The 23055-nt window shown below is 34.6% G+C and overlaps 3 protein-coding genes and 1 long non-coding RNA gene across 4 annotated transcripts; 2 read left to right on the top strand and 2 right to left on the bottom strand.

The window, feature by feature from the left end:
* Positions 1–4534: 4534 nt before the first annotated feature.
* On the top strand, positions 4535–6623 carry LOC127852473 (putative nuclease HARBI1). The gene is made up of 3 exons (XM_052386428.1): positions 4535–5044; positions 5662–5888; positions 6461–6623. The coding sequence occupies exons 1-3, from the start codon at positions 4565–4567 to the stop codon at positions 6621–6623; spliced, it is 870 nt and encodes a 289-aa protein (XP_052242388.1). The 5' UTR covers positions 4535–4564.
* Positions 5933–11305, bottom strand: LOC127853395 (uncharacterized). The gene is made up of 5 exons (XM_052387906.1): positions 11024–11305; positions 10053–10220; positions 9472–9613; positions 8609–8686; positions 5933–7916 (listed from the first exon to the last, which is right to left on the bottom strand). Exons 1-5 carry the CDS (start codon positions 11157–11159, stop codon positions 7799–7801), a joined length of 642 nt encoding a protein of 213 aa, XP_052243866.1. The 5' UTR covers positions 11160–11305; the 3' UTR covers positions 5933–7798.
* Positions 11306–11446: 141 nt separating this feature from the next.
* On the top strand, positions 11447–13063 carry LOC127853676 (uncharacterized). The gene is made up of 2 exons (XR_008036713.1): positions 11447–11615; positions 12240–13063. It is a non-coding gene; the product is annotated as an uncharacterized LOC127853676 (long non-coding RNA).
* A 397-nt stretch (positions 13064–13460) lies between these two features.
* Positions 13461–17461, bottom strand: LOC127853674 (uncharacterized). The gene is made up of 2 exons (XM_052388376.1): positions 17313–17461; positions 13461–16634 (listed from the first exon to the last, which is right to left on the bottom strand). Exon 2 carries the CDS (start codon positions 16632–16634, stop codon positions 15102–15104), a length of 1533 nt encoding a protein of 510 aa, XP_052244336.1. The 5' UTR covers positions 17313–17461; the 3' UTR covers positions 13461–15101.
* Positions 17462–23055: the final 5594 nt, after the last annotated feature.

Below are 23055 nucleotides of genomic sequence, written 5' to 3'. Positions count from 1 at the left end.
ACTGTGTTTCCAAAGCAGCATTAAAAATAACAAAAGAACCTGCTTTCAAACATACTATTTTATATTCTATATACTTTAAATGGACATAGTAGATACAAATCAAACCAATAACTGATGATATGCTCAAAACAGTTGACTTTAAATTTGACAAACAGCTGTTTGAATCATGCTAAAAAGAGTTTACCAAATTTCTTCGCCGCTTTAAGACAAACATACGGGACGATTTAAGTGATGCACAGATTTCATTATTATTCAACCATTACTTACGAACACAGTCCCCTGGTGACATTGATGACTCTTTAAGAGTTATGTGGTCTGAGGGACAGTCGATACACCTAGTTGCTCCTTGATTTGGTTGAAAGGTGTTCCGGGGACAGGATGTACAAACAGACTTTTGGGTGGAGTTCCTGTACTGACCCGCTTTGCATACAGCTGCAATTTAATTGAACAGAATGACCGTGTCATTGGCAAGCAGCCTTAACGCTAGACTGTTGAAGACTATTGTTTCTCCATGTTTAACAATCCAATTTTTTTATTATTTAGGTATGTTATACTGGGAAATTAAAACATCACACAAAGACAACAGCAAAATGGAGGAACACTTGTTCTTCAGCTGTGTATGCAATTGTTTGTATAAGGTCTCTGAACACAGAAGCTAGTCTCTGCATATACAAACCATAAAAAACAACGACAAGGTGTTTACTGTGTTTCCCATGCAGCATTAAAGGGGCCTTTTCACAGATTTTGGCATTTTTTAACTTATTCATTAAATTCTTTATATCGATAAATGTAAACATTGGATCGTAAAAGCTCCAGTAAAAAATCAAGAATAAAATTAAAAAAAGGAAAAGAACATTGCCCGGACCAGGTTTCGAACCAGTGACCCCTGGAATCTTGCCAGAGTCCTGAAGTAAAAACGCTCTAGCCTACTGAGCTATTCCGCCGAGTACATATACGTTAAGTATTTTATACCTTATATAAGCAATCTTCGTAGTTTCACAAAATTTAACGACAAAAACAGAACTCTCCAAATTATTCAATCGTTTCGCGTTGCAACGCTTTATAATTTTTAGGTTTTAAAATCGTCAAAAGATGCATATAATGGCTATATTAGACCATGGTAAATGTTCAGTATTACTGTTTCCTCACAAATATCATAACTAAAACGAAAATTTGCGAATCTGAAACAACTTTTTTCAATTTTGTCAATTTACCAAAGCGTGAAAAGATCCCTTTAAAAATAACAAAAGAACCTGCTTTCAAACATAATATTTTATATTCTATATACTTTAAATTGACAAAGTAGATACAAATCAAACCAATAACTGATGATATGCTCAATACAGTTTGCTTTAAATTTGACAAACAGCTGTTTGAATTATGCTAAAAAGAGTTTACCAAATTTCTTCGCCGCTTTAAGACAAACATACGGGACGATTTAAGTGATGCACAGATTTCATTATTATTCAACCATTACTTACGAACACAGTCTCCTGGTGACATTGATGACTCTTTAAGAGTAATGTGGTCTGAGGGACAGTCGATACAGCTAGTTGCCCCTTGATTTGGTTGAAAGGTGTTCAGGGGACAGGATGTACAAACAGACTTTTGGACGGAGTTCCTGTACTGACCCGCTTTGCATACAACTGCAATTTAATTGAACAGTATGACCGTGACAATGGCAAGCAGCCTTAACGCTAGACTGTTGTAGACTATTGTTTCTCCATGTTTAACAATCCAATTTTTTATCATTTAGGTATGTTATACTGGGAAATTAAAACATCACACAAAGATAACAGCAAAATGGAGGAACACTTGTTCTTCAGCTGTGTATGCAATTGTTTGTATAACGTCTCTGAACACAGAAGCTAGTCTCTGCATATACAAGCCATAAAAACAACGACATATAACATATTTATTGAGTAAAAAAATAAAAGTAAATACATAACACTCAAAAGCATTTACTTGTGTCACATTGTGTGGTAGATGTTGATCCATGGCCCGATGATGTAGTAAGTGCTGGACATGTGGTACATGCGGTGTTGCCTTTTGCTTCTTTGTATGTCCCAATGGCGCATGGTTGACAAACAGGACTAACCAGAGTCTTACCGGGCTCACAATATACTGCAAACATACATGAACGTGTCTGTTAGATATAAAACATTGGTCACTTATAAGGTCACTTCTATTGGCATTTTTGCTGACAACTGGAAATCAAAAGGTAATGAATATTATTTAGGCACAATCTAACCGCCATTATTGTGTAAATACGTATTTCACACTCATCTTAACAATTGATCATACTGAATGTATATATTTAAGAAGGAAAATGCATTTGATTATTTCTATTGCGTAGGTATGTATTGTAATTAGCACTCAATCTACACTTGTACTAATGTTATAACATGACCCACAACTTACTGCTTGTACATGCCGTAGCCCCTTCAGTAAAACTGGTCACTCCGTCAGGACACGGCAAACAGACTGTGTTACCCGATGAGTTCTTGAACTGATGGGTGGGGCATGGGTCACACCCTGTACCTATGGCGTTCAGTTGCCTTCCCACAGCACAATACCCTGGCGAAATCAACATACTCATTATTATATAGGTATTAGGTTTTGACACACAATTTTATACCAATATTAAATGGTCTTACCTTTGTCACACACACACACACACCCGCACACACACACACACCCGCACACACACACACACACACCCAAAAACACACACATATATATATATATATATATATATATATATATATATATATATATATATATATATATATATATATATATAAACATTCCCCACGAAGAAGGCATTGAGGCCTTCACACATGCTTGGGAAACAAGAGACACAAAAGACCCTTCAACAAAAACATTAGTGGATTTTCTGACCCTCATCCTGAAATGTAATAACGTTGAGTTCAATGGGGTGCATTACCTCTATAACCGACCTTTATTCAAAACCCACAGATAGCCACCAGTACCTTCTACCTACAAGCTGCCATCCACCACACTGCTGTAGGAATATACCATTTAGCTTAGCCCTTCGAATACGGCGGATTTGTACCCAAAAATCAGATTTTGAAATCCGAACAAAGGAGCTAACCGAACAATTATGCAGACGTGGGTACAATGACACGAAAGTATCCCAATCCATTACCAAAGCCGGAAATTTACATAGGGAGGACCTACTCCAATACAAAAGCAAAACGCCAAACACTCGCATACCGTTTGTGGTCACTTACCAACTGAAACTTTCTTAGACAAAATTTTCACTAAGAATTCACATTTTTTCTAAGAATTTTACTATAACTGTAATATTTTCTTAGTTTTTGTCTTAGAAACGTTCTAATGTCTTAGAATTTTCTAAGAGTCGCCGAATTTTACTATAAAAGTTAGAAACCTCTACACCTGTCTATAACGTATAGAATTTTCTTAGAGAAAATATTTTTCGGCCATTTTGTGTTGATTTATTGAAAAAAATATCGAATTTCACGTCAAACCACCACAGGTAAGTTAAATTTAACATTGTTAAACAATCTTTACATTTTAAATGACGTAAACGCACCTAATATGTAGATAACGTAACATAAATATCCATCTCTCGTATGTTTACAAACGCATTTAAAATGTGGGAACAAAATTCACCACAATATATACGTTGACAGTTATTATCATCCTAGAATGTATTACTATGTCGAAACCTTCACTTTCCTATTTTACAAAATACGAAACTGTAAAGTGACGAAACCTCCTTAGATACATTTCCGTCAAAACAAATATGGCGGACTTATGGCGGACGTATCAGTTTTGTTTACATCTTCGAAAACTTTAAATGAACGTTTCCAATTTAAATAGGAACATAACGATGCAAAAGCACATCATCTCTTGTGCTTTCAAGTTAAATGCTCATACTGTAATTTTATAAAACTGTATGGATTTAGAAATTGGTATCGTAACAATTCTTGAATTGGAGAAAGTGTAATCTAAATCACATGTCAATTTACTATACTATTTTCACTTTTAAAGTTTTATACTTAATTTCTTAAAAACGTGATGTAATTTTTTTGTTTTCCATTTTTATTTATTGTCATCCTAGCGTTGTTTATATTGTTGGTTGAACTGTTCATATTAAATTTGTAATTGGATGGTGATATCAATATACTCATTGAGCAATTGCCTATGAAATGAACATTGGTATAAGATGTGAAAATCTAAAGGACCTATAAGCACTCATACCTGACCCGACAAATGAAATCCCACCTAATGAGGAAATTAGCAACTGTTGCATCCCACTATAATGTGTGCATGATCGTTTGAATTTTTTTCATAAAAGCGGAAATTGTCGTCCCTGATTAGCCTGTGCGGATTGCACAGGCTAATCTGGGATGACAATTTACTCACAAGCATTATGCCCAGTTTTCTCAGAAATTTCCGCTTTTATGAAAAAAATTCTCAGAAAACTACACAATGTTTCTAATATTATTATTTGTGTATTTGTTTTGCAAGTAAGATAATATGGATATAAACCTTGTTTATTTATTGACTTGTAGATATGAATGAAAGACTCGATACCTATGAAAACCTCACAAACATGGAGGTTGTTCGTAGATATCGTCTAGATAAGGATGGTATTGATCGGCTGAATGATGAATATGGTGATCGATTAGCGCCAAGAACACTTGGCCAAAGAAATGTCTCCGCTTTGGAAAAAATAATTGTCACCCTACGCTATTTTGCGTCGGGTGACTTTCAAATCAATGATGGAGACATCCATAAACTGTCACAGCCATCTGTATCAAGAGCTGTGACACAATTCACAGAGATGCTGGCTAACCAGGAAACGATGACAAGAAACATAACATTCCCAACCAGTATGCATGATATAACCAGGGTGAAGACGGACTTCCAAGGTATAGCCAACTTTGCCAATGTTGTTGGAGTGGTTGACGGGACGCAAGTCCAAATTCAAGCTCCGCATGTCAATGAGGACGCCTATGTTAATAGAATGGGATATCATTCGATTAATACCCAGGTAAAAAAAATAGCAATTCATGTACACATTTATTTTTACATATAGAAGCCTAACTTCCTACATTCATACATAGTTTTCCAATTTTCATTCAAAACGTGTCTGTATACAGGATTTAATTGAACATCTATGATTCTATGTTTAACTTATTTAATAAAATGATGCATTTGACAGTGACATAATCAAACTTTTATTATGTTATATAGTCTTTAACTGTACTGTGCTATATGTGAATTGTTCTCATAACTCTAAGATTGTACAAAGCTGTTTTAATTGATTTCCAGACTTTAGTGGATACTATATAACTTTATGGTATTTGGAATAGAGGTAACTCTGTAGTTCATGTTACAGTCTCTGTAATTTGAACTCAGGGGTTAGCTCCCTTTCATTTTACTTTAAGTGTATGACGATTCTTTGTTATATAATTTTATAGTCTCTTATAACTCGATATTTCAAATTGGCAGCATGTTATTATTATGCTTATGTTTTTATTGTATGTTGTGATTGTATATACATGTATGCTGATGAGACTCTGATAAACTAATCATAATAATAGATAGAATCACTGGAAACAATTGGATGTTCAAGACACACAAACTACCACAACTGTTTAATTTTAGGTGATATTCAATGGCCAAGACCGACTTATTGATATAGTTGCACGGTGGCCAGGATCAACCCATGACAGCCGGATCCTAAGGGAGAGTAGCGTATACCAACTCTTTGAACGTGGGCATGTGGCCAGCGAGCACAAATATCTGCTCGGGGACAGTGGCTACCCATGCAAGCAGTGGTTGCTCACTCCTTATTTAAACCCAGCCAATGCAGGACAGGTTAACTACAACAGGTACATGAAATTTTTTTTTTAATTGAACAATAAGATGATTCATATTCATTGTCTACAATATTTATTAGAACTATGAGAACATATTAGAATGATACATTTTGAAATAAAACAATATCAGGTTATGGTTAGTGCTTTTTGAATGTATGTTTACAACTATATCCATGGCATAAAATAAGTTTTTATTTCATGTGGTGTAGCAATACAAACAATAATAAATAAAGTTTTTATATATTGCAATAATAATATCACACACTGATTGTGATTTAAAAAGTATATCAGCAAAATAATTTAACTATATTTATTAAATGTAAATTTGATATCACAGAGCTCACAAGATAACAAGGTGCAAAGTTGAACGAGGAATTGGCCAACTGAAAAGAAGATGGGGAGTCCTGCATGGGGAAATTCGATTGAAACCTGAAAAGGCTTGTCAGTAAGTCATTTATGTGTTGCCAAAAAAATTACAATGATAAAAATGATGATTTAACATAAACATCACATTTATTTGAACTAAAAATAACAACATAATCATAATACACTGTGTAATATAGTGTTCAATGTCATTTTTACAGAGTTATCATGGCATGTGGAGTGTTGCATAACATTTGCAAAGAAATGAACATCCCAATGATTGGGGATGATATACCAGCCAACATGCAGCAGGAAGTACCTTACCAAGGAATTCAGAATGGGCTGCGATACAGGGATTTCGTAGCACTAACATATTTTAACTAAGGTACGCACATAGACAAAACAAGTCTATAAAATGTGTGTTCATTTACATCGGATAAAGACAAAACAAGTCTATAACATGTGTGTTCATTAACATCTGAAAGAGACAAAACAAGTCTTAAAAATGTGTGCCCATTTACAACTGATTAAGACAAAACAAGTCTATAAAATGTTTGTTCTTTTACATTGGATAAAGACAAAACAAGTCTATAACATGTGTGTTCATTAACGTCTGAAAGAGACAAAACAAGTCTTAAAAATGTGTGCCCATTTACAACTGATTAAGACAAAACAAGTCTATAAAATGTTTGTTCTTTTACATTGGATAAAGACAAAACAAGTCTTAAAAATGTGTGTTAATTTAAAGTGCTGTGCCTTCGAACACAAGTGACACTCGGATTTTTAAACTTTAAATGGGGGGAGAAGCCCGATATAAGCCGAACCTAGCTACAAAGAGTCGGGTGGCGCCCGATGATACCCCTGCCACATAGCAGGTAATACGAGTTATAACTCGGGGGACTAGGTGCCTGAGCTTCTTTCAGCGATACAGGGATTTTGTAGCACTAACATATTTTAACTAAGGTACGGTAAAACAAATTAAATTAATGACTTAACAATTTCAATATGGACATAAGAGTTAATATCAAAATACACATTAGAGTGAACAACCCATGTACATTGTTTACAAACATCTAAATGTTTACGATTTCTTTGATGTTAATTATCATTGCAGTTAACAGTAAAAAATAGCATAAACTTGTTACCAATTTTGGTGATACAATATAATTATCGAACTGTAAAAGTATGTACCTTTCAACAATAAAGAACAATAACATTGAATGTTTAAATGAAGACCATTTTATCGTACTTCTAAATTATTAAACAGAATTAAACTTGTCAGTAATACTGACACAACTGTACAAAATATACAACTGAAAATGAAGTCCATACATGTGTTAAAAAAGGTGATTTAGAAGATTCTATATATTATTGTATATTGTAAAAGTGTCTTCAAACATAATAAATATTTAAGCATTTCATGCTTTCAAAATTGCTTTCTGTATCAAAAATGCATTAAATTTTCATTAAAACAAATGCTATTTTAAAAAAGTATTTAATTTTTTTATGGACTAAGGATTTTGATAAAAAAAAACAAAAGCTTACATTAAAAAAAACATTTATGGTGACTGTAGCTTTTGTGTTAACAACTGGATTTCAAGTATAATTTTTTTTCTTTTCAGTTGCTCCAAAGACATTCCATGTAGTTGGTCGTTTCCGTGACAGCTGCAGTTACATCTGACAAAGAGAATTCATTAGTCATACTTTGACATATGAACTAGACTGAACAAATAAATGTGCTTAGGATTATATAGTTAATTTAGTATCAACAAGCGGAAACTTGAAGTTATTTTTTGTTTTGTTGAATATAGCAATTGTTAAATCTAATAAAACACTGATGAGTTTTCTGATATTTATTTGTCAACAAATAGATGCTCCCCAACACTCTCAATTGTCTCTCTTACATTCACAATAAGACTGAATGAGTATTTCCACTTACATTAGCAATCAGATAAAAAGATATTTTAAGTTTTCACTATATTTTGTACAAATTTACAATGGTATGTTTATTAACCCTTTGCATGCTGGGAAATTTGTTGTCTGCTAAAATGTTGTCTGCTAAATTTCTAAAATTAGCATTTTCTTTGATTTTTTTTCAAAGAATACTATCAGAATAGCAAACACTTTGGATCCTGATGAGACGCCACGTTCTGTGGCGTCTCATCTGGATCCAAACTGTTTGCAAAGGCCTGCAAAATCGGTTACAGCGCTCAAAGGGTTAATATAATATCAATCACATGTTGAAAGGCATTTTTAAAAACTACTTGACTGCAAATGATAATTTGTATACACCAAACATATGATGATATTATGTTTTTATCTGTTGTCTTTTTGTTTTCTTTTATTATGAAAATATATTTTGTTAATACCTGCTACCATAATCCACCGATTCACTTGGCCCTGCCACCACTTCCAAGTATTGTGTTACTGTATGGGAAGGTATTGCGCTGAAAAAAGTTTGTTTCATGAAGCGTATATGTAAGCCCACAAATAATTTGGGTACTTAAAAATCAATGAAGCATTTAAGATAATTCTTGGTTATGCATTTCTGTACGATTTTTTTTTCACTTGTTTTTGTATTATGTTTTTAAGAAGGAAATTGATAAAACTTTTTTTATGATTGTGCTTGTGTTTCCTGTAGTTTGTCTCGAATATTACATTAATGAGTATGAACATTAAATGCCTTATTATATATAAACAAGCAAATTCGTAGAATTGATATCCCCCGCAACATATCTTTTGTTTAAGGATGGGTGCAAATCGAACGGATGAACATACTACAAATCAAAGGGCCATTACTCCGTTATTAACAGATGGTGTACAATGCCATTTGGCATGCATCATCGTCTTATCCATATATATACTCATACCGAATTTCAATGAAATGCCCCAAAGCACTTCCAAGATATGGCTCCGGACACAAAAGTGCCTATAGTAAAAAGCATTTTTTCAAGATACAAAGGGCCATAACTCCATTATTAACAGATCGTGTACAATGCCATATGGCGTGCATCATCGTCTTATGCATATATATACTCATACCAAGTTTCAATGAAATCCGCCAAAGCACATCTAAGATATTGATCCGGACACAAAAGTGCCGGACGGACGGACAGCCGGACGGACAACGCCAAAACAATATCCCTCCGCCTCCGGCGGGGGATAAAAAGGTAAAACAGTAGTATACGGTTTATCTGCTTTTAACTTAAAAGATAATAAATAATTATCATACGCAGCTGAAAATGACTCCAATAGACTGAAGCTGGAGTCAAGTGCCACGCCTGCAGCACCAGCGATTGAAGGCGACTCAATTCCAATTACATTCATGACCGCCTCTGTCACGATGTCCAGAGTTTTTTGCAAACAACCTCCTCCTTAAATAAAAAATTTCATTCAAGAATTTATGAATGTGTGGTTAAAATTATATAATCACACTTATGAACTTTATTCAAAACTTAAATGAGAGTTTTACTATTGCATAATTTTAAACTTGCTACTATCGGTGTACGGTAATGACTTAATTAAAAAAACTGAATTTTTTGAAGGTGTATTGATACATCATTACCAACAGGTTTTTACTTGCCAGCAAAATTAAACAAGCTATATTGTTAAAAATGACATAAGACTCAATTTTGTTGATGCATGTACTTTACATGAAGAGAACTTACATTTCCAAAGTGATATATAAGACATAAATGTATAAGAACAAAATACTGGGTACTCATTTCAGAGGTAAAGCATTATATTTGATAATATTCTTTTCCTTTTTATATAAATATTATATTTCTCAGTTTGCAATTAATTGATGACTACCAGTCAGTGCACGGTCTCTCACGTGATCCGTATATATTATTCTGTGCTTGGCCACCAGGTTCACCCATTTTTTTTCTAGATTGTCAGCAGATCTAGACTTGCTGGCTTTTCCATTGTACAAGTCCGACACTCTTGTCCACATCTTCTTTTTTGTTTGGCTAGTTATTCCTGTTATTAAATATATTTATTTCATTCATAAAACAATTAACATGATATAAGCATTGATTCTATTGTTTTAAAAGTAGCAAATAAAGCAAATAAATTGGTACGAATATTTTGATGTTTATTATTATTATTAACATTAAAAAGAAAATTATGAATATGATGAGATTATCTTCCATTTTTAAGTTCATGAGATTAGAGAATGGGAATGTGCAACTTTTTGGATCAAACTATACTTTCCATCATTCCAACAGGGTGGCAGTCATTTTCCCCCGTTTCCCCCCTAGATGTTTTACTCACATTTTGTGGGTGAAATGTCTACATAATATGAAAATGTATATAAAGTAGATATTTGTTACAAAGTCATGGATGTAAAAACTTTGAGCTTAGTTCTTCTTGAATGCTTCGAGTTTTATGAGTATATTCTTACAGATCAGGGTCAGAAGCTGGGAGTGTGATTATTGAAACTACTTTAAGTTAGGTTGAAATATTTGTATAAAGTTACTTGTTTTATAATGTACTAAAACAACTGTTTGTTCAATGGTGCAATTGGAAAATCTGTTAGAAACATAACACACTTAACTATAATTTCAGTGCCAAAAAAACCTTCTTCGCAAAGGGGCCTCTTTTTCTTCTGATTAACCAAAAAGTCCATTTCCCACAAAAATTTCTTTAAATTCATGCATTTTTATCAAAAAATCTATCTCAGTATTGTTCATTACCCAAAACCAGAAAAGTGTGTCTTTTTTCCCTGAATAAGGCTGTGGCCCTTTCCACAAAGTTGGTGTTTTGGCCCTGAATTTAATTACCTTCTGTAAATCTATGTTTCAGTAGCTCATGGTTGGTTAATCCGCTGATGCCACTTCCTTCAGCCATTAAATTACAAAGGATTAAACAATCGTCCAACGAAAATTTTTGTTCCCGTTCCTTTTTACTTGTCGCCATTGTTTAACACTGATTTTGACAGTTGTCGTCTGTTTACATCCCAAGTAAAATGTTCTATTTTTAGAGACGGGAATTCCTATTCGTGACGAAGTCGAATGGTTACACAATGACATAACTATGAAATAAATATGTAGAATTACTTTATTCCACACATACCATTATGCAACCATCCGTGTTATATTCAGACTTGACACATTTTATTGCTTTCGATTGAAGATTGTATAGACACATAACATCAACTAACAATTGATCCACATTCACGCGAATATGATTCGACGCACATTAATTCGCCCCTTTCCAGTTTAGCGCCCCCTAGCGGTTAGCAGGTGATATCAAATCAAAGATGGCTGCCTATGGGGTCATAACCCATATGATATGAAGACATTGACAATCGATATATATACAGTAAAGTCGTTCGCTAAACACCATCAAAAAAGAATTAAACTCATCTACAAGGTAAATATGATTGTTTCTTCAATTATTCTTTTATAGTCAGCTGATTACATCTATTTAGTATCATCAAAATTGACGGTAGGCATCGGTGCGCTGTGTTGAAAAGATCGGGTGGGGTAATGTAAATACATTACATATCGGTAGTTAATACATTGAAGTGTTAAATTTATGTTTGAAACAGCGTAAAAATATTTAATAAGTGAACTTTAACAATAATATGAATGTTTACCACCATAAATCAATCAATCATTATTTTAAAGTAATCCCATCAACACACAGGATGAAGTGCATTCATACCACTAAGCCTCTTAGGTTGAGTCAGTGCAACTGTAAATGCTGTAACAGGACTATTTCAGTGTCCGAAAGTATTTGATAAGTTGCATGTGTGTTTAAAATCTAGATAGAACATATAATAGTGTCACACAGCAATTAGTCACTGTCAGTGTGTTACAATGATATTACCAGTGTAATGGCAGAGGTAGTGTTCACCCATCAAGTGCCAAAGGTTACCAATTTGATTCTCTGTCAAGACAAGCCATAGTCAAGTAAAAAATAGTATTGTATGTATTTGTCTGAAGACAAATGAGCCAGAGTGTGGAGTCGCATAAATTGTTATTCTTTTTGCAGGATCTAAAATGTCGAAGAAACGTAAGCTCGGGGACGGCTCTACTAAAGATGTTCAGCTGTATTGTCTGTGCCGACAGAAGAATGACGAGAATGAAATGATGGTTGAATGTGACTTCTGCGATGGTTGGTTTCACCCACGTTGTGTTGACATGGATGAAGACGAGGCTGGTTATTTGTCTTCATGGAACTGCCCTGGTTGTATAGAGATCATGAATGAAAATGTGATATGGCTCATTACTTTACGTCAGGAATTACACAGCTCTCCTTACAGTGAAAATTGTCTTTAATTGAGTGGAGTTAGTCGGAATAATACTGCATGTTTGAAATGTTGTGGTTAAAAAAAACTGCCTTGTATAAAAATTGTAAAAATGTACTTTTATAGATCTGTAATATATGTTTATATCATATGTATTTTAACTGTTTGAATACAAATGGCATATATATCAGCATGACAAAATGTGTTTTCAGTTTAGTAAAGTTCTAGTTCACAAGTCATCTTAATTTAACCCTTTGCATGCTGGGAAATTTGCCGTCTGCTAAAATGTCGTCTGCTGAATTTCTAAAATTAGCATTTTCTTCGATTTTTTTCAAAGAATATTATCAGAATAGCAAACAGTTTGGATCCTGATAAGACGCCACGTTCTGTGGCGTCTCATCTGGATCCAAACTGTTTGCAAAGGCCTTCAAAATTCGGTTCCCGCACTGAAAGGGTAAATGTGGTTAAAAAACTGCTGTCTCATGCTTGCTCATAATCTGTATAATATGTTGATATGTATTTTGAATGTTTCCATATGGAAATTCATGAATTAAAAGTGTAAAGTTTACTTCTGTTTTTAATTTTGATAAACATGAATGAAGAGTGACCATTCTCGTCTTAGATATAATGTCTGGTATAAATGGTGTCTGCTGAATTTCTACAGTTACAGGTTCTATATGATTTGAAAAACAAACGATCTTTGGCTTCCGATAAGTTCTATACACTAAGTTAATTTTCAAGTTTAACTTCAATGACTTCATTCATTACCAAATGGATCTTGATCGCTTTCTCATTTTTGCACCGAGAGGATTGATTCCACCAAGCACTCGTTTGAGAAGGCTCATGGACCTTTTCAAAAACCAATTAGATATACAACAAATGTACTATGTAAAAATTTTATTAAGCGTTCTATGCACATTTGAGGAATAACATTATTATTTAAATATATCAACAAATAAAAGCACTAAAAATAAGCATCATTTATAAATAATCAAAATCAAGAGATGACCTAATATTTTAACAGAGGTTTAGCTTTAATAAATAACAAGGACAATTGATTAGGAAAAAACAATTGTCTGCAGATTAAAATAAATCTTCATATTCAAGGTCATTTTTTTGGTTCTTCTGAAGAATAGCAGTAATAAATGTTGCTATCTCAAATTAACACAAACATTAGGAAAAGATATATAAATATTAAATATCAAATTTAATTACAAGTATTTTCTGAAGTAGAGCTATAGCTATATATAATTTAATTTATATCTCAAATAAAAAACATTAGTTTGGACTTCATAATATTATGACAATTCATTATTTCATTTCTTAAATGACATTCTAAACTCTTTAATTTCTATTCCATAAAGATGAATGATAATGACTAAAAAAAAAGTGATGTGACCAAACATTCATACACTCAGTGTTTCATCAGCACTATATAGATGATACAGAATAACAAATCTGCATATAAACATCTTGCAAAATTCTTTGTAACTATGGGAAGTCCTTGGCAACAATGGATAAAAAGGTGTCATAAATTATGGGACATCCTTCATATGGCACATGGCCTTAAGCAATATCCAGCTGATCAACTCTCGTCTACACAGTCACTAGGGGATCTATGACCCCTTGTTTATTGGCATTGATTGGGATTACAGTGGCCACCTGCAGTTTTAAGTGTGCATTATCTAATATTGCCAGCAGATCAATAAGTCACTAAAATTTTTTACAGGTTCTTATGCAGTAAGGGTTTAGGCAACATTTTAATTTTAATACTATAACTATGTTGTGTATTTTCCAAATCAGTCTTATAGCCTATAAATAGGATAATATATCAAATGCAGTAGAATATGAAATAGAGGACCAGACATGTATGTTTTATAACTCTATTATAAGATATATCACTATAGAGTCAATAATTATTTGAAAAATCCTGATTCTAGTTCCATCATGGACTATGTTATTCCATACATGTATGAAATTGAAAGTGATTCAAGGTGCATTAACTAAGTATTTAGTTCATATCCATATTAGGAGCCAATTTTCAGGGAAATTTCAGGTTTGCATGCTGACAAAAATAAAAATTATGGAAATCATTTCTTGATATTTCACATTAATCTGACAGTCGTGTCCAAATGGTTAACACTGTAAATGCTGGGAAATATGTCGTCTGCTGAATTTCTAAAAATATAATTTTAACTATCTGCTGAATTTCTAAAAATATCATTTTAACTTTCTTTCAAAAAACACTATCAAAATATCATTCAGTGGCATCTGATCAGGATCCAAACTGTAAAAAGTAAAGGCCATTAAAGTTTGGTTCCAGCACTAAAAGGGTTAAAATAAAATATAAACATATGAATTCAGGACTTTTCACAGTTTTCTGTATTAAATTTTCAATGATATTGTTTTTTTTTTCTTCAGTAATCTTACTATAATTATATTTACTCTTTAACACAATATTTAATACTGAACACACATATGAAATAACACTTGTTCAGTTTCTGCAAAATCACAAAGGCCGGCTTCCCATCTAGCGTGCCACAAAAGCCATTGTAAATTGTAACTGTTCAAACAAGTTTTCTGACAGAACCACAAAGAGGACCTTTTTATTTATTCTTAAATAAGCTACCAGTGAAATTGGCCAAGTGAGCACAAACCGTCCAAATTTTTTCCAACATTGGGCAAAGTGATATTGGGACTGTGTGTCTGAGTATTTCAAATTCTTTCACCTTTCTTATTGCTCGTTCCACATGCACTCGTACTGCGGCTATGTTCCTTGTCGCCGCAAGCTGTTGGGAGGTGAACTGAGCCTGGTTCTCAAGAAACGGGGGGATTGTTAACGATAGGTTTCTCTCCTTCAAATCCTCTTCAATATCAAAACCTTTGTCGGCCATGACTGAATCTCCCTCCTCCAGAATATCGTATAAGCCACAGTGCCTTACAATTTTTTTGTCACTGCATCTACCCGCATATAAACTTGAGATGAAAGTAATTTGGCCACTGGGTGCTATACCCACGAGTCCTTTGGCAGTGTTATGGTGTTTATAGGAGCTAAATGTTTCCCTTTGGCACACTGATGCCGACGGCTGTTCAATGAATATCTCTGTACAGTCAATAATGACTCGTGTGTCAGGGTAATCAGTCCGGAATGAAATGGGCATTGTTTTTCGCACCTGTTCGTGGGACGGCCAAATCGGTAGGCACCTTAACCTGTCAAACAGGAAAAGAATCCAGGTATTCACAATCTTCGAAATGTGTCCTTCAGATAAGTTATACAAGTCTGCAATTACTTTCTCTGGAAGACCTTTTCGAAGGCGGACCAATGTGAGAAAAAGTTCCTCTAGGGGAGACAGAGATCTGGATGGCCCCCTCTTCGACACAAACTCATACGCTTTACCTTGAGAAGTATTTTCCGAACCAACATAGTACAAAAAGTTACATTCAGGCTGAAGGAAGTGAAAGAAAGCACACATAGCTGTGTATGAAGGGAAGCCTGTGTAATATCTGATGTCACTATCAGAAGAACAGAACCGCACAATCGTAAACTTTTCTTTAGATCTTGCATGCAGCAGGGCTTTGTGCTGCTTGAAGAGGTCCTCTTTGTGTGGTGAAGGGTCTGCTTCAATGTCTTGAAGGCTGTCATCTGTAGATGAAGATTGCTTACTAGTGTTCAAGGTATCTGGCGAAGGAGAAACATCCTGTATGTCACAGTCATCAATGACATAGTCCATATTGTCACTTGGTCCAGAGTATGAATGATCTATCATGAATGAACTGCCAGAGACACACCTTTGACCACTTTCTGTCACTTTCAGCGTCTTAGGTGTTTTGTCCCTGAATAGCTTTCTACGTGGAATTTTTGGCGTGACCCATGAAAATATTGTGGGCAGAGCGTCTTTTTTCAACCTTCTACGCACTTGTCCTGGCACAGCCACTTCATAACAAGTTCCCTCAAAATGAGCTGAACATATCCTTGTATGCTTGTTCAAATTAAAGTTCTTTCCAATGTCTCTTCGAATGTTCTTTACCCATTTCTGTTTCAAACTTTCATCCTTGGGAAATGAATGGAAAGAAAGATCCTGCGAGGATTTCACTCTAGAGTCACTAGTACACAACGGCACACAGCAATGATGAGGCATCTGAAAAATAAACATAACAGACACTGTTATTGCCATTTTCAATGTTAAACTTAAGGGCCCGGAGAAAAAAATTCGGTTGGTCTGGAAAGCGGAAACAATCAATTTATTTTTTGGGGCCTATCATAAATGAAAAAAAAAAATAAAAAAAATAAATCTGGAAATGCTTATCCTTTGAGAGCAACCAAACCAAAAATGAAAGTAAAAAATTTGCGACTCAGTTTTATCATATCCATTCATGAGAGGGAGGCAATAGAAGGTTAAACATCTCTTACCACTAGCACCGGCTTAAGCAGTATTCAATACTCAACACGAAGCGTTTTATATTCAGACGAACACACAGACTTTACATGTTTTAGTGTTTCCCTGATTTTAATAAAGTCAAAGAATGCATTCATGACATACTGTTCACATATGATAGTCGATACTGGAATTTCATTTAAAAATGATTGTCATCTATCAATGAGGATTTACATTTATTTAATATTAATATTTTTACATATAACATTTTATTTGGACGCTATTTTCAGCCTAAATCTACCTCATTTCAATGTACGTAGATATCAATGTGTTTACATTACCCCACCAAGTCTTTTCAACACAGCGCACGTCAATTTTGATGTAAGGACTTGATATTATCAGCTGGCATTAAGAAAAAACTGCAGAAACAAATATATTTACCTTTGTTGTGTTTGTTTCTCCTTTGATTATGTTTACGTTATGAATTTAATGTATATTTATCGATTTTCAATGCTTTCATATCATATGGGTCATGACCCCATAGGCAGCCATCTTTGTTTTGAAATCACCTGCTGACCGCTAGGGGCGCTAAACTGGAAAGTCGCGAATTATTAACCATTCTCTACTCTGAACGTTTGAGCGATTTCAGTATTATCGGCTTTAACGAATAGCAGATGGAATAACATCCAATATTCAATTAAAATAATGTGTTTGAAGCCTTAAAACACATTACACTCGCGTTTTGAAATGACACACATTGTCCTTCAAAGTTGCCATATTGTTTTGCTTCGCAGTAATAATCGCGCATGCGCACAAATGCAAAAGCGCTCAATCTGTCAAAAATAGAAATCTTTTTCGAACGAAAATAGTTTTATTTTCTAAGAACGATTTTTCTCTAAGAATGGTCTTAGAAAAATTCTTAGAGGAAAATCTTAGAAAAAAAACTTTCTAAGTGAAAAAAATTAAGAATTAGAAATTTCTATATAAAATATCTAAGAAATGTTCAGAATACCGCCCCAGGGCTACCAAAAATAAAAAACATCATTGACCGCCACTGGACCACAATCGAAAAATCAAACAAGCTTAAACGTATATTTCCTGAACAGCCCATTTTGGCATACAGAAGACCCCAAAGTATCAGGGACATTCTTGTACGTGCCAAAATAACACCAAAATCCGAAGAAGCTGTTCTTGGAGAATCAAAACCATGCGGCACCAGTCGGTGCCAAACATGCAAAATGATGCGCCCATCAAATATATTCAAAACCACATCTGGTGCCATTTCATCCATTAAAGGTAAACACAACTGCAACACTGCAAATGCCGTATACCTGATGACGTGCAGTATATGTAACAAGCAACATGTTGGCGAAACAAAAATGGCATTGAACATACGCATGAATCTGCATAGGTCCGACTGGAAAAACTCGCAAATTCAATAGGTCTCCCGTTGCCGCACATTTCAGCGAATCGGGCCACTCGTTTGACAATATCATTCTGAATTGTATAGAAGCAAATACACAGTGGTCCGACGAGCAACGCAAGTCGCGGGAGACATATTGGATAAGGCGACTGAACACCCTTGCTCCATATGGAATAAACAAAAATGACACATAATGGAGTCTTCAAAACACATACATCATACTTTAGAGGGTTGTGTTTTGGCAGATGTCAAATGTTTTCTGCGTGATTCATTGCTAAAATGAGTCTGGAGCAAGTCTATTGTAAACCACTACGAACATTCAATTAGCCTGTAACAATACGGACACGGCTCTAGGCGAGTGCACGTTTTTATCGGTGAGTTACGATCAATCAATTTTGAATTTTAGAACTTTCCGCTGTCATGTCCAATATTGCATATACAACCATATCTGTGTTGACAAGCCCCTGATGAAGACGAAAAGTCGAAAGCGCTAGGGCATATGTATTAAATATGTAATTAGCACTGTTTGAACAGCATATTTCTCCAATCTATATATATATATATATATATATATATATAGGATCTGGCACGAGTTGACATATCATACCATATTTTATTAAACGAGTTCAGGAATTTTGTTAGTAAGCGAGCCTTTGGCGAGCTTACTAACGAATTTCCTGGACGAGTTTAATAAAATATGCTATGATATGACATCGAGTGTCAGATCTTTTTAGCTCATCTATTTTTTGAAAAAAAATTATGAGCTATTGTCATCACCTTGGCGTCGGCGTCTGCGTCGGCGTCTGCGTCGGCGTCGGCGTCTGCGTCGGCGTCGGCGTCCGGTTAAGTTTTGCGTTTAGGTCCACTTTTCTCAGAAAGTATCAATGCTATTGCATTCAAACTTGGTACACTTACTTACTATCATGAGGGGACTGGGCAGGCAAAGATAGATAACTCTGGCGTGCATTTTGACTGAATTATGTGCCCTTTTTATACTTAGAAAATTGAAAATTTTGGTAAGGTTTTGCGTTTAGGTCCACTTTTTTCAGAAAGTATCAATGCTATTGCATTCAAACTTGGTACACTTACTATCATGAGGGGACTGGGCAGGCAAAGTAAGATAACTCTGGCGTGCATTTTGACAGAATTATGTGCCCTTTTTATACTTAGAAAATTGAAAATTTTGGTTAAGTTTTGTGTTTAGGTCCATTTTATTCCTTAAGTATCAAAGCTATTGCTTTCATACTTGCAACACTTACTAACTATCATAAGGGGACTGTGCAAGCAAAGTAATGTAACTTTGACTGGCATTTTGACATAATTATGTGCCCTTTTTATACTTAGAAAATTTGGTTATGTTTTGTGTTTAGGTCCACTTTATTCCTACAGTATCAAAGCTATTGCTTTCATACTTGCAACACTTATTAACTATCGTAAGGGGACTGTGCAGGCAAAGTTATGTAACTCTGTCTGGCATTTGGACGGAATTATGGGCCCTTTATACTTAGAAAATTGAAAGTTTGGTTAAGTTTTGTGTTTTGGTCCACTTTACCCCTAAAGTATCATAGATATTGCTTTCATACTTGGAACACTCGCAAACTATCATAAGGGTACAGTAAAAGGACAAGTTGCATAACTCTGGATGTCATTTTTACGGAATTATGGCCCTTTTTTGACTTAGTAACTTTGAAAATATGGTTAAATTTTGTGTTTCGATCCACTTTACTTCTTAAGTATCAAGGCTATTGCTTTCAAACTTCAAATACTTTCATGCTATCATGAGGTTACTGTGCCTGGCAAGTTGAATTTTACCTTGACCTTTGAATGACCTTGACTCTCAAGGTCAAATTATTAAATTTTGCTAAAATTGCCATAACTTCTTTATTTATGATTAGATTTGATTGATACTTTGACAAAACTACTCTTACCTGACATACCACAATAGACTTCACCTAAACCATCGCCCGTGCCCCCCCCCCCCTCCCCCCCCCTACCCCCCGAATCCCTCCCCCTATTTTTTTAAAGATCATCTCACAAATGACCACCACACCCTCACACTATACCCCCCCCCCCACCCCACCCCCTCCCCAAATTTTTTTTTAAACGGTTAAAAAACAAAACTATTTATTTTGATTATTTTATGTTTGAAATACCGTCCAACAATCGCACCCAAGAATCCCCCCCTCCCCCCACCCGAATCACCCCCCCTATTATTTTTTTTTTTAAGATCATCTCACAAATTACCACCACAGCCTCACACTATACACCCCCACCTCACCCCCCCCCCCCAATTTTTTTTTGAAACGGTTAAAAAACACAAATGTTTATTTTTATTATTTTATGTTTGAAATACCGTGCAACCATCGCACCCAAGAATCCCAACATAATGTAATAAATGTCCACACCCCACACAATGCACCCCTCTTCACTCCACCCCTCCCTCCTTTGTGATTGAAAATGAGAGTCCCTTCACCTTTAAAAAGAAAATAGATGAGCGGTCTGCACCCGCAAGGCGGTGCTCTTGTTTATCACATGATTTTAAATGAGCAAATTAAATAAATATTTACGCAAACATAATGCTAAATACTGAATGTTGTTTACATTTCGTGACGTCATTTGACGTTGCAACGTCATTTCAGCAAAATAACAAAATGCGATTGGTCAATAAACAAAAACTAAGCCAATGAAAACGCTAAAAATGTTGTATAACACATGTGTAATATAAAAAAATATGTAATGGTTGTATTACATGGGAAACAGAGTATAGCATGTGATAAATAAAAATAAATATATATATAAATACATATATAATATATGAAATTAGTTTTTACCTTGCTACTTAAATTATTAGCAATGATTTGTTTATGTTAATGAAGGGTAATACTGGTTGTTAAAAATCACACACAGATAGCGCCAATTTATATTATTTCAAACCTCCAATTGAAGATCGTACAATGATTTTGTGTTCTCAGCAAAATAATTCGTTTTACGTGAATTCCAAATCGTGTTTCAAATAACAGTATATACATTTAGCAAGCGTCTCTTCATTCGTTTTCTCTTTCATTTGCAATGAATTAATATAAATTAACACTGCTTATGAGCATTATATTTTAGGTGCATTACATTCACATGTTTAAATCCAAATGTATACCAATGCGTTTGTGTTCATATGTGTATTTGCAAATTAATGAACCTTAAATGGTCTATCTGTGGACAGGTTTTAGAGAATAGACATCTCGACAACTGTCAATCAGATTCTTATCTATTATTCAGCGATCGATAAATCGTGCGCGCCGGTTGCTAACGACTTGTACACCATTTTCTAGACAGGCCGTATGCCGAGTTCTCATGTATTCAACGTGTTTCGTTTATTTTGTTCGAAAAAATAGTAAATAAGGTTTATGTTACTAGAAGACTCGGTATCCAGATAGCGATAGATAAGGAATCTAGTATATACAATTTTCAACGCGGAAATGTAGTCCTGAGAAGTGCGAGTGGAAGCTTCAATGAGAAGAATTACCAAAATTACCCATATCCCCCTTATAGAAAATTAATTTTTTTCAGAAACTGAAAAAAATAAGCATGAATTATATCACGTGTATATCTAAACTAAAAGAGAATATTGGTATTTGCGTAACTTAACGAAATCATCGTTATAAATCGCTTATCATGTCAGATACTATGTTACTATTTCAATACAGACGTATCAATGCTACCGGCTTGTTCTTCTGCACTTTCAATTATAATATTTGTTAAATACCCCATAAACAATGTTAAATATCATTTATAATTCACTTTCTACTTTATAACACGAGGGATTTCGGAACCCGCTCGGCGTCAGAAAGCGTGTAAAACATAAGCGAAATTCCAGTTAAAAGCGCTAATCGTGTCGAATACATGTGGAAAAAATGTCTCGATATTATTTCCGTAAATTGGTTAATACCAATGTAGATATGTTAAAGGGGCCTTTTCACAGATTTTGGCATTTTTTTAACTTATTCATTAAATGCTTTATATTGATAAATTTAAACATTGGATCATAAAAGCTCCAGTAAAAAATCAAGAAAAAAATTAAAAAAAGGAAAAGAACTTTGCCCGGAGCTGGTTTCGAACCAGTGACCCCTGGAGTCCTGCCAGAGTCCTGAAGTAAAAACGCTTTAGCCACAGGCAGCTGTATCATAAAAAAAATAAAAAAATTGTCCCCCCCCCCCCCGGACCATACCCCCCCCCCCCGAGCTTACCCCAGGGGTTCCAGATTGTTAAATGTACACCTATTGTGTATGGTTTAACTTTCCAACAACGAATATTGACAAAAAATAACAGTTTAAAAAAAAACCTCTTATAGGTATTATATATACACAAGGTATGAAACGCACTATATGCCTATTGCTGAAAGATTGTGGAACACTGGACGTGACCTTTTTCATCGAAAACACACATGTTCCCATGCAGTTGCCGACAAAATCCAACTGGATTCGTTAAAAGACAGTAAATAAAACGAGATTACACTACTAACCGATCTCCTGCTCGGCTAATAACTTTAATATTCAATTAAATTTGACTTTCTCGCTATATGTCACTCGATGTTTCATCTACACATGTACACCATTTTAATTTTATAACACGTCATCTGGTTGGTTGTTCTCATTGTGTTGGCCAATGATATGGCGTTTTAGAACCGAGTATTCGATTGACAAAATATGACAGCAAAACACAGACATGTAGCGAGAAAGTCGAATTTAATTGAATATTAAAGTTATA

Source organism: Dreissena polymorpha, chromosome 12 (assembly GCF_020536995.1).
Source record: "Dreissena polymorpha isolate Duluth1 chromosome 12, UMN_Dpol_1.0, whole genome shotgun sequence".
NCBI lineage: Eukaryota > Metazoa > Mollusca > Bivalvia > Myida > Dreissenidae > Dreissena > Dreissena polymorpha.
The sequence above is the reverse complement of the archived record's forward strand: the minus strand, read 5'-3'. Positions and strand labels throughout refer to the sequence as shown.

Bases quoted from the DNA above. Each gene is read 5' to 3' on its own strand.
- LOC127852473 (XM_052386428.1), top strand. From the start codon at position 4,565: ATGAATGAAAGACTCGATACCTATGAAAACCTCACAAACATGGAGGTT. The intron at 5,045-5,661 runs GTAAAAAAAATA...GTTTAATTTTAG, and splicing joins ATCATTCGATTAATACCCAG to GTGATATTCAATGGCCAAGA. The intron at 5,889-6,460 runs GTACATGAAATT...TCATTTTTACAG, and splicing joins GGACAGGTTAACTACAACAG to AGTTATCATGGCATGTGGAG.
- LOC127853395 (XM_052387906.1), bottom strand. From the start codon at position 11,159: ATGGCGACAAGTAAAAAGGAACGGGAACAAAAATTTTCGTTGGACGAT. The intron at 8,687-9,471 runs GTATGATAATTA...AACTTTTTTCAG, and splicing joins TTGGAGTCATTTTCAGCTGC to CGCAATACCTTCCCATACAG. The intron at 7,917-8,608 runs GTATTAACAAAA...TCTCTTTGTCAG, and splicing joins TCGGTGGATTATGGTAGCAG to ATGTAACTGCAGCTGTCACG.
- LOC127853674 (XM_052388376.1), bottom strand. From the start codon at position 16,634: ATGCCTCATCATTGCTGTGTGCCGTTGTGTACTAGTGACTCTAGAGTG.